Source organism: Aplysia californica, unplaced genomic scaffold, assembly GCF_000002075.1.
Source record: "Aplysia californica isolate F4 #8 unplaced genomic scaffold, AplCal3.0 scaffold00077, whole genome shotgun sequence".
Lineage (NCBI taxonomy): Eukaryota > Metazoa > Mollusca > Gastropoda > Aplysiida > Aplysiidae > Aplysia > Aplysia californica.
The window spans coordinates 507,660-519,760 of NW_004797347.1; the positions used below are offsets into that span (position 1 = coordinate 507,660).

Sequence of the window (12,101 nt, forward strand, 5' to 3'; positions counted from 1 at the left end):
CAAAGATCACACACAACTTGGGGCGAGTCAACTACTAAATGCGGCATCGATATTTCGGGAAATATTGCTCCGAGTTCCTACTGACAAAAAGTTCAACGGGTGCTTCCCGTAATAAAGGAGAAGGCAGAGTAAGTTTTTAGAAAAATCCGACACAACAGCAGACTGGGACAAAAAATCGGGATACATGCAATCGAAATCGGGAAAATCGGGACGCTTGAGATTTGGGGGAAAAAAATCGGGATATCCCGACTAAATCGGGATGAGTGGCAGGTCTGCAAGTTACATACATAGACCAAGAGAAAAATGGATTGATGGAGTCAAAGCGACCCTTCACAGGCACGACATGTAGATCTAAAGAGCAACATACTTGGTCCACGTCTGACAAGTACAATTCCTCTCGCCATATTACGGTAAAACAGATCCCCCCCCCCCCCCCCCCCCCCCACCCCCCGGCAATTTGCGTGCTGCAATGGCCGGGAGAAGGCAAACAAAATGTCTTCATTTTCCCAATAGACAAAAATTATTATCCTTTGGGAGAAGTACCGTCATGGACAACCCTTCAACCACTCAACTGTCAATTGTTATCAGTTGTTTGCAGCCAAAAAAGTGACGGAAACTGTTCCCAGTGAAGCAATCGTAGTGACCCACATTGTTGACACTTTGAGATAAGAGGAAAACATGCTGCCGAAATCTCTCTGCTGAACACAACTGCCGTGCCAAGGCAGACCGACGTATCTGCAAAAATTATTTTGCATCTTCGTTTAAATGGACGTCTATACCCATTCTGCATCTTGTGTCAAAGGCTGGAAGACGTATCTGCCCTGCAAATAGGATATTTCACCATGGCAAACAGACGTAATTGAAGGGCCATGCCCATATTTCCAATGGCAGCGCGACGTAACTCAAAATCATAAAAAGAGCAGATACATCGCTCTGCCTCTGCACGGCGGACAAGCAATCTTCACGATGTTCCTACTTCCCCACTTTCGTAAAGCTGTACATACAGAGATTACAACAACAAAAAAAGAAAAAAAAAAAAAAAAAGGAGAGAGATAGAAAGGCTTACAACGAAATGTTATATTTATTAAGAGTGCATGAGCTCTGAAGTTCAAAGCAGGATACAATAAAAAAGTTCTAGATGACCCCAAACAGGACAATACATAATGTCACAGGATGCAATAATAATTGCATTTGCAAAGAGTGGTTAGGCTCTACGATTCGCAACAGTAAGTTCGTGTGTTCAAATCCCATCTGGAGCCCTGGCGTTGTGTCCTTTGGAAAGGCACTTTACATAAACTTCCCTACCTTCAATCAGGTGGAAATGGGTACCCCGCTATAGACAGCCAAATTTTTTGTCTGTTTGATAGTGTTTGAAAGCATGAAATCTGCAGCCTGCTCTGTAGGCTTCTCGTGAAGCTGAGAATGTCTCTGAGTGTTCTAGGGTCTGCTAGGGTAACAATAGTTGTAAAGCCCATAGAGCAGGCTGTAGAGCGTGGATACGAGCTATATAAATGCAGTTATTATTATTATTATTATTATTATTATTATTATTATAGTCTGCAATTATTAATAATATAGTCTGAGAGCCTAACAACGAGACCACTGACACCACACACATATACTTACATAAGTCAGGTCGAGGAACTCAAACTTGTTGGCCGAGCCGGAGATAGCGCTGGATATGACGAGGTGCAGCTGTAGAGTGGGCAGCAGGGCTGAGAGAGACTTGAGCTGCGAGTGGAATGTTGCCTCTTTGTTGGTGTACTCACTGAGCCAACGGCAGCCAGGGTGTGTGACAGTGTTTGTGTGGGTGGGGGGAGGAGAGGGATGGGGGAGGGAGGTGAGTGTTAAGTGTGTGAATGTGGTTGGGGAGGGAGAGAAATGCAGACAGAGATATAAAAGGGTGAATTACAGCACAAGATTTGAAAAGATACAAAGAAGTATAAAATGTCAATTCGTCAGAGAATAATATGGGTATACCACCACAGTTTTAAGATTTGAAATGACATAAATAAAGAAGTATAAAATGTCAATTCGTCAGAGAATAATATAGTTATTTCACCACAGTTTTAAGATTTGAAAAGACATAAACAAAGAAGTATAAAATGTCAATTCGTCAGAGAATAATATGGGTATACCACCACAGTTTTAAGATTTGAAATGACATAAATAAAGAAGTATAAAATGTCAATTCGTCAGAGAATAATATAGTTATTTCACCACAGTTTTAAGATTTGAAAAGACATAAACAAAGAAGTATAAAATGTCAATTCGTCAGAGAATAATATGGGTATACCACCTCAGTTTTCTGCACAATGAACAAGGATGAATAAACTTTTTCATAAAAAATAAATAAATAAAAACCTACAGGATATTTCAGAAAGAGGACAGACATTAAAAAGGAACAGAAAACAGGAATATCTGTACATACGTGCAAACTTTCTGGAGGAGTATGGCTTTGGTGTCTTCAATCTTGGCTAGCAGTTCTGTACAGAGAGTCTCTATGGCTGTCTTCTCCTTTTCAGCATTGGTTTTGATTTCCTCTAATAATGCTCGAAACAAAAGCACTCCTTCCCGCACTGAGTTCTGGAGTTCTCTGAAAGCCTAAAAAAAAAAAAAAGGAAATTAATTCAACCTTTGTCTTGTTTGATTAATAAGCGTTTTACAGCACTTGCAAAACAATTAGGTCATATAAGTGCTGAAGATTAGATGTGTTACAAGAAAGAAAGTAACAAACACAAAAAAAGGAGAGGTGAGGATGATAGACATTAATAGGAAAGAAGGGGCAAACTACACCAGAACACCCGCCAACCACCCATGTTCAATTACCACAAAATGTGTTTTCACAAGTTCAGACCTGCCATTCTATGAAACTTCAAAATCAGGATCTCAGGGAGAAAAAAATCAGAATTTGGAGGAAAAAAATCGGGATCAACAGCAAATCAATAAGGTGACTGCCAAAGCTGACTTAAAATTTTTCCAGGGATGTCCGTAAAATACTTGGCCAATATGCCCTCTGTGTGTCTTTGTTTGTTTGCATGTGTGTGTGTGTGTGCATGCGTGCGAGTTATCATTATTTTTTGTAAATCCTGAACCATCGTGTCAGGCACACCTAGTCCAAGTCTCTATCAGTCTCTACCTAGTCCCTCCCTACCAATAAGTCCCGAATAACATGAACTTAAGTTGACCCCGTCAACGGACGGTCCCCGACACGCATAACTCACACGGCGATGTCATGTCACGTGACGCGAATGCGCGATTGAAACAATTTTTCTGACGGGTTCGACTAACTGCACGTTCACACAAAACACTCGGATGAGCGACAGTCATTCCACTTCTAGGATAACGACGGCGAGTGACCGACCGAATGTACTAACAAATTTCTTATCCCTCATAATGCGTTCAGACAAAAGCAGTGACAATGGCCGTATGTTAATCGTGTCAGCGCGGTTACATGTAGTTGTGTAAGGGTTAGAAAGACTGTCGCTCGTCCGAGTGTTTGATGTGAACACGCAGTTACCAGACCTCGGACAAGGCTTGTTTTGAAAGTAACAGCGGAACTACGAATATTATCAATTATTTGTATGTCCCAAATTGTAACAGTTACCAGGCTATCATCGGAGAACTCTGAGCGCGGGCAAAGATCACACACAACTTGGGGCGAGTCAACTACTAAATGCGGCATCGATATTTCGGGAAATATTGCTCCGAGTTCCTACTGACAAAAAGTTCAACGGGTGCTTCCCGTAATAAAGGAGAAGGCAGAGTAAGTTTTTAGAAAAATCCGACACAACAGCAGACTGGGACAAAAAATCGGGATACATGCAATCGAAATCGGGAAAATCGGGACGCTTGAGATTTGGGGGAAAAAAATCGGGATATCCCGACTAAATCGGGATGAGTGGCAGGTCTGCAAGTTACATACATAGACCAAGAGAAAAATGGATTGATGGAGTCAAAGCGACCCTTCACAGGCACGACATGTAGATCTAAAGAGCAACATACTTGGTCCACGTCTGACAAGTACAATTCCTCTCGCCATATTACGGTAAAACAGATCCCCCCCTCCCCCCCCCCAACCAAGTAAAAGCACAAATGCCTTACCTGGACCCGTAGATCCAACTTTTTGCAGCTTTGCTTGTACGCAGTCTCCAAGTCTAAGCAGTGACCTCGGCTCTCTCTGTCAGACGGGAAGCAAAAAGTAAATGAACGGGTTAAGTACCTCTCTAACAACACTGTATAAGGTTACTTAGGAAGCGGGACCTCCTAGTTTAACATCTGTCTCCAAAAGGACTGAACTATTCATGTATTTCCTTTGTATTCAAAACATGTATATTGTGAAATTTGAACATAATGAAAAGATTTTTCAGCTGTGTCCTGGCGATTTCGCTACATGCATGCTATACTGCAACTGCACAAAACTGGCCGACTTTGTCAAGAATCAGATAAGGATAATAATTACAAGCAAGCATGAGGTAACAAGGCAGGGTAGACCCAGAAAAACATCTGGAAAATTTAAAGAGATAGGTGATGGGGAAATACAAGGATCAAAGTTTCTTTGAGAAAATCCGAAAGAGGAGCGATAAGGATGACAAATGTTTGATAAGAAAGAAGGATCAACCCGCACCAGAACTCCCACCAACCACCCACACACAAAAAGGAAAGAAAGGGTTAGGGGAGACACAGACGAAAGTGCACAAATGTAACAACAATCTGCTTACATTCTCATATCACGAAAACAGTTGATGCACAGCATGATCTTCTTCTCCGAGGAAAACATGATGTACGGTTCCCCATGTAACGCTGTGGAAGCGAACAAACGGAAAGCAAAATTAGATTTCCAAACAGCAAGGTGTCTATAAAATAAAAGTCAAAGATATAAGCTTTCATGCTTGCCCAGAGTTTGAGATGTAGCTGATGGCATTTAGCACGATGATAGTAATATTTCACCAGAAAAGATTACGGCAAATCTTAACGCCTCTTCTCCTCCTTCATCTCTAAATGGACATCCCAGTCTCTAGTGCCGAGGATGTCGCTTGCCGCAGGTCCTCCAGACTCCCGCAAAATTTTGGGTCTCTATGCCAAGAGTTGGGCCAAAGATGAGGCTACAAATTAACCAACTTCCCGGTGCATGTCATTTCAATTTAAAAATGAGAAGACATTCCCCCCCCCCCCCCACCAAAAAAAACAAACAACCCCAAACAACCCCCCCCCTACCTATACAGATGATGTAAATGTCAGAAAAGCATAAATAAACAAAGACTGTTTGAAAATTTACATTGATGCAGCTTTTTAAACTTCTGCTTTCCACAATAGTCCACGTTCATTTTGACAATATTAATAATTAAAATAGACTGGACAGCGCATAAACTTGCTGTTGAGCAGGGACATACACTATACAAATACTACTTATTATCATCATTATTACTATCATTATCGTTAAGAAGAATGAATAAACAAAGAAACCGTTTGTTGACCTACCACATTTCTTGTGTACCTCCCTGGCTCGCTTTGTGAGAAGCACCATATCGTGGCTGGAGAACATCTTGGCACGGTGCGTTTCTTCTCGACACGGACCACACAGTGGCTGTGTGCACGTGTTGCAGAAGAACATCTGTAAAGAGGTCTGGAAAAAAACGAAACCAAAATGAGTGGGGGGTAAAAAAGTGAACTTTAACCCTCAAAGACCATGTGTACCATATTTAGCACATATCTGAAAATAGTTCTAGTCTTGATGGACCATAATTCAGACAAGACCTTGCGGTCTAGAAATAGACATAGACCTATTTCAAATCTTTCTAAAATAAAAGTATAGTCTTGTTATTTGATATCTCAGCATGTATTATTTCAAATTTTAAGACATTTTAAACACTGTAATCGGGTTCAGGTTCCATAGGGGTAAGAGAAGAAAGTAAAAAGTAAGTGACTGAACAAACATAACCATATTCATGTTATTTATACTGATCGGGGTAAGAGATCAATTATTTTCCTAAGACTAGTCTGCTTTTTCTTTGCATTTCATCTGCAAAGTATTTTTTTAGCATGTTGAACATGAATATAGAAATTAAACCCCCCCCCCCCCCCCCCCCCTTTTCCAAGAAGATCAGATACTAGATCCTGCAGATGTGTTTGTTTTAGTAGAGGTTTTACAGCGCTCGCAACTGCATAAGGTCATATGAGCGCCAGAAGATTAGAGGTGTCACACGAGAGTAACAAACATAAAAAAGACTAGAAGGGGAGATAAAGACGATAGATGTTTGATAGGAAAGAAGAAGCGAACCACACCAGAGCACCCGTCAACCATAAGATGTGTGAAAAACCACTGTTAAGATTTTAAGAAGCAAAACATTCATCTTCTTACCGAGTCACAGTTGGCACACTGAGCCTTCTCCTCTGTGGTGGACTCCACCATGAACTTGAGCAGAAGGTCACTGGGAGGGAGGACTGCACCTTCCTTCAACGTGTGGGCAAACCTGCGAGGGAGGTGGGAATCCTTGGTTAGTGCCGGGATACTGTATTACTGCTACACAAATGGAGTGAAGATCTTCATATTACTGCTACACAGATGGAGTGAAGATCTTCATATTACTGCTACACAAATGGAGTGAAGATCTTCATATTACTGCTACACAAATGGAGTGAAGATCTTCATATTACTGCTACACAAATGGAGTGAAGAAGCACCCTTCAACAACTCGCCCTGGACTGTTAGTCACAGATAAGTCGCTTGATGTCCTTGAGCAAGGCCTCATTATTAAGCCTACCCCAAATCAAGTCGATAAACTGTGACAGGGCGCTTTTGAACAATATATTTCTAAAATAAATTCTTTACATGAATATCATAGCATGCTTTTAAAGCAATATGTGAATGTGTGACTGCAAAATGTCTTCCCACAGGTGTTCGTTTTTTTTTTTTTTTGCAGACTCCTCCAATGGACAGACAACTGCTAAAGAAACCTGTATGATGTATTATGTAATCTGCCTGACAGTTCCTTCAAAGTGATTATGAAGTCTTTTAAGGTAAATCGAGAGAGTAAAATATAACAATACAGTCAATCTGGTTAAGGGAAGTGAAAAAATACAAAACAAACCCAACTACTCAAGTTTTACTCCTGGTCACAAATGTTAAGAAGTACAGGCATGCGAGTGAGTAGAAGTCCTAAAGTACAAAGGAAAAAAACAACCACAAAAAATAACCGAACAAACAACCTTTTGCATTGTTCAGGCATTACTGCTGTCTTAGTGATGGATATCAAAGTTCATTTTCACCACTGTATGACTTTTATAGAAAAGATTTTCTAGCTAAAGAGCTCAAAGTTAGCATCCTGGAAGGAAAGATTTAGGATATAGGTGAAACTTGCCAACACTTTCAAGTTGAGTTAGCAATACTTAAAATTTTGCTACTGCTACCTTTACCTTCCTTCATACTAACAGAGTACCACATATTCATATCTGTGGAACACAATATACTAGAGGTGGGCAATTTTTTACCAAATGATGTCTCATTTCATTCCTCCAACGAACACAATGTGTCACCTTTTCTTCTTTTCAATTTAGCCATTAAGGAAAAACGGCACGAACAGTAAGAGAACAACACAACGTCTCCTTAAAATTTGTAGGAGGAAATTACTCACCCACAGAGTGGACAGGTCATCTTCCCATCCGAGGCTCGGCCTCGCAAACAGAGCGCACAAAAACTGTGGAAACATCCCAAGATACGCGGGTCCTCATATGGGTCATTGCACAGGTAACAAAGTAGAGGATTCCTTGTTCCAGCAATGCTTGATTCTTCAACACTTTCCATTGGCTGAAATATTTCCCCTGACATTCTTGCTCAAGAAATTGCAGGGAGCAGACCAGATCTCTATGTCTGTGAAGGAAATAATTCAAACTCTTTTCTACTAGAAATACTAGGTCATTAAAAATGAGAATATACTTTTTAATAATAATTACTATACATCTCATTGTGCACACTCAAACTCAAAGTGACCACAAAGACATTTGAAATCAATGCAAATTTTTCATCCCACCATATCTATGAAGCACAACTGACATAATGTGACATCAATAGAGACCCTAGGACAAAGTAGTAAACGATTTTCACCCTTACATTTAAATTACATGATTGAAATTGAAAGAAAGCCCACATCAAAATCTCTAGCATAATGACGGGGTTGTAGTAAATAGGTAGGCTAAAAAAATCTGCACACTGTATCCTTTTCGTGACATATATAAAGTTCGCCGTTCGTCATTTTTTCTTACACGGGGAATGAGCTAAGATGTTGCTGTTACATAGGGTCTCTCAGCTCTCTGTCATGCCTTGAGAAACACGAGGACCATGATCACAAACGCAGTTCGTCATGGGTTGTATTCTGCATACTGCTTTTACTAGATGCATGTCCTAAAATAAATCACAGATTCACATTCAGAATTATTTATATACAGTACATAGAAAATTGTTCCTCGTACGGGAGATTTTTGCTAAACGCACGCAATTGTGAGCAAGGTATCATACTCTGCTATGTAAGCCTATTGATGAAACAGAGTACAGGGAACGTAGTCAGCATGATTGGATCTGTCATATATATGTGTGCGTAATGTTTATGAATTTCCATACACTTTGTTATCTTTACATACAGTTCCTTTTTCAAAGATGGTGTTGAACATTTGACCTTGACTCTCTCATCATCAGAATACAGATTTTCAATGTATTCAACCTACCTGAATGCAATATGCCTTCATTTTTCATTTTGATGTTTCCCTTCGAATCTTTTAGCATTACCCTTGCATGGCGTTGATACATTCTTTCTTTTTATTCTCACGCAGTGCCCTGAAACCATTTCATGAGAGTGATATTTTGTTGACTGTAAAAATGCAGGTTTTTGTGCTTGAGAGAAAGAATGGCTGTAGCTTTTTGGCATTGTAAAACACCACTTCGCCGGATACCCTCATTCTGAGAGGCGGCTGTCTGTTTCCGTGATGTCAGAACGAGTGAAGATGTATTTCATTTATCTCTTTGATGATTCTTTGGTAACGTATCTGTGATGAGGATGTTTCGATATTCATCCTGGGTTTTGGTAATGTACGTAAATTCTAGTACTTATCATTATCATGTTAACAATCATTTGTCGATTATATATATATATAAATCCTGTATTGTTTGTAATGTTTGCTCATTAGATAGATTTATTTCAACCTACAGACTTGTTCTTTTACTACTGTTCTTACTAACATTGTTGACAGTTCTCTATACCTAATATTTAATATGAAGTCAAATTATTTAGTAGTAGTAGTCCTCAAAGTCAATCATGGATTTGAACCTTGCTGGCACATTATGAGTTAATTTCCCTCTTCTTTAGGTTTGCCTCTAAGAACTATGTTTCCCCTTTTCTGTCACGTGCCTAAACGGGCTTAGGCGAAAGGAAAAGAATTGGTAAATCACGCGAGTCTTCACTCTTGTACCTTATTCTTGAGATAAGAAGTTCAGAAACCTCCATGCAGCCTGTACAACGGTTCTTTTAATTTTCAGACTTTTTGGATTCCTCAGATTTTCAGCTGAAAACTGCCTCAGAAAAACAGAAAACGTGAGGTTGTATAGCAACATAATGGAATGTAACTCAGAGTGGATTCTTTCAAATCATTCAATAGTAGGCTACCCTTTCTAGTAGATTCAATGTCCCTTCTTCCAGATTGGTACGACAGCCCGAACCTGACACTGTGCATAAAGACTCAATGTGTCGATATCTAAAGACTATAAACATAATTGCGTAAATATAGCAAACTATGGGATACCTTGCATGCAATTGCGTGCGTATAGGAAAATTTGAATTTCTGTGCAGCTGTGCACGCAATTGCGAGCGCATAGACTCAGCCGCACAAAGACTACGAGGGCTATTTTATTAGGCCACCGGTGAGCCTTTTGGCTATTCTCACTCTGTGTGCGTTCACTGTGCTAGCTTAGGGCAACCTGTGTAGCATTCACCGTAAACCACAGAATTCTACACTGTGATAACAGAAGTGTAGAACTCTGTGCCTTGAACAAGGAGGTCCTCGGCCTTGAACAAATGTTCCAGCGCTCTTTTGTGTTGAAAGCGTGCAATTTTGTCTGTGGGCAGTGAGAGAGAAAGAGAGAGAGAGGGGGGGGGGTGAGAGAGAGAGAGAGAGAGAGAGAGAGAGAGAGAGAGAGAGAGAGAGAGAGAGAGAGAGAGAGAGAGAGAGAGAGAGAGAGAGAGAGAGAGAGAGAGAGAGAGAGAGAGAGGAGTAGCGTGAGAACTTCTGGGCAAAACCAAATGGCAACCCGCATATTTCGGCTCGATTCAAAAAATGAAATAGCCATAGCATCTTTGAAGACGATCAAATTAGCTTGAGCTATAACGTCATTTTTTCTTTGCTTTTGTCAATTTGATCATCCACACTTATAGACAGTATTCCGAAATTAGGAAAAACAGTCTTGCTTCACAGCGGGTGAGAATAGCCAACGCTTGCAAGTCTCACCCGGGGTGAAAGGTCAATCGTATTTTTATTCTCACCCTGGGTGAGGATAACCACTTCCATTATAATGTGTGCAAGAAACAAATGTAATTCCAAATTCAGTTAGATTACAAAGTAGACACTTTTTTCACTTTTGATTCTCATTTATTTCCTGAAAAATAGCAAAATAGCAGTGTATCTCTCGCTCTCTTCCAGAGTCTTTCGGCCTGACAACATTAACAAACGAAAGTGGCTATTCTCACCCACCCGGACGTTCTCGCAAGATCAACTCCTCCCCTCTTCTCTCTCTCTCTGTCTCTTTCTGAATACTGTCTATCGGTGTGGATGATCAAATTGACCAAAACAAAGTTAAAAAATGATGTTAAAACACAAAAGTAAATTAATTTGGTTGTCTACAAAGATGCTACGGCTATTTAACTTTTCGAATTGAGCCGAACTACGTGGGTCGCCATTTTGTTTTGCCCGGAAATTCTCGCGCTACTCCTCTCTCTCTTTCTCTCTCTCTCTCCACTGCCCACAGACAAAATTGTACGCTTTTAGTAGGCTACAGTTGTAATGGAACGTTTGTTCACGGCACAGAATTCTACAATTTTTCTGTTATCACAGTGTAGAATTCTGTGGTTTAGGGTGAACGCAAAATTTGGTGAACGCGCACCGGGTGAGAATAGCCACAAGACTCGCCTGCGGAGGTGGCCTTAGCCTTAACAAACATTATTGATTGTCATTGTCAGTGATACACCAAGTATTTCCAGAGTGCTCCTGGGCCCAAATCGAAGATGGAAATGGAATTCATGTGAATTTCAAACATTATCCATTCTGGTTTGTTTGCCATGTTATAGTCAGCTTATTTTATTGCTTGTCCAAAACAACTTACAAAGTATGAGAGAGAGGCGTAGGATGATGGATGTTCCAGTTTTTCTAGTCTCAGACTTTTCAAAGACTACTGACATTCTCAAATTCCACTTCTACACACCTCATGAGACTTCTCTATACGTTACAGCCCTTGGATCTTACCTTGATTTCTACATGTCAGTGGAAACTTTTGATGAAAAATACATTAGGGCCTGTGCTACATTTCACATCTTCAACTCCTCCTTGGCAGCCAAGTTTCGAGACGAGAGGAAGGGCCGGAACAAGAACGGAAGTAACCATACATGGAGACGAGTACTTGATTTATTTCTGCAGCAAAAGAGTTACATTGACAAAATAACAAAGAGGTTATAAAAATATAGAACAAGAGGTCTTAGCTATGACGTCACTGGTGTCAAAGTTCGAGCAAAGACCGAAAATAAAATGTACGTATTATTTACGGTCTCTGGTTGAGGGGCCAGCCGCCATTTCAGAGAGGAATAAAAGCAACACTTTTCATTCTCAAATTAATGATACTCTGCGAAGTCTTTTGATGTTGATTTCTTTTTCATGAGATTTGTATATCGCTAAAATGTACTCAAAGAGATCTTTGTGGTTGTTTACCTTTAAATGAGCCGTCCAAATAATGCGAACTGGGTCTTTTACACTGTGAGACCATATGAGTGAGTAAAATTTCGAAAAAATGAATGAGATGGACTTGAAGATCTCTAGTTAAAACAAAAAAACCGACAACATTATTT

General features: G+C 40.2%; 1 protein-coding gene across 1 annotated transcript in view; it reads right to left on the reverse strand.

The window, feature by feature from the left end:
• Positions 1-11,822, reverse strand: part of LOC101849117 (RING finger protein 207) — a 19,621-nt gene extending 7,799 nt beyond the window's left edge. Inside the window, exons 1-8 of the mRNA XM_005094190.3 lie at positions 11,506-11,822; positions 7,635-7,870; positions 6,362-6,473; positions 5,482-5,626; positions 4,722-4,803; positions 4,105-4,180; positions 2,432-2,604; positions 1,627-1,768 (exon numbers count right to left, since the gene is read on the reverse strand). Of these exons, the coding sequence (XP_005094247.1) occupies positions 1,627-1,768; positions 2,432-2,604; positions 4,105-4,180; positions 4,722-4,803; positions 5,482-5,626; positions 6,362-6,473; positions 7,635-7,828 (924 nt within the window). The 5' untranslated portion in view covers positions 7,829-7,870; positions 11,506-11,822. The remainder of the gene's footprint in view (positions 1-1,626; positions 1,769-2,431; positions 2,605-4,104; positions 4,181-4,721; positions 4,804-5,481; positions 5,627-6,361; positions 6,474-7,634; positions 7,871-11,505) is intronic.
• Between the last annotated feature and the right edge of the window lie 279 nt (positions 11,823-12,101).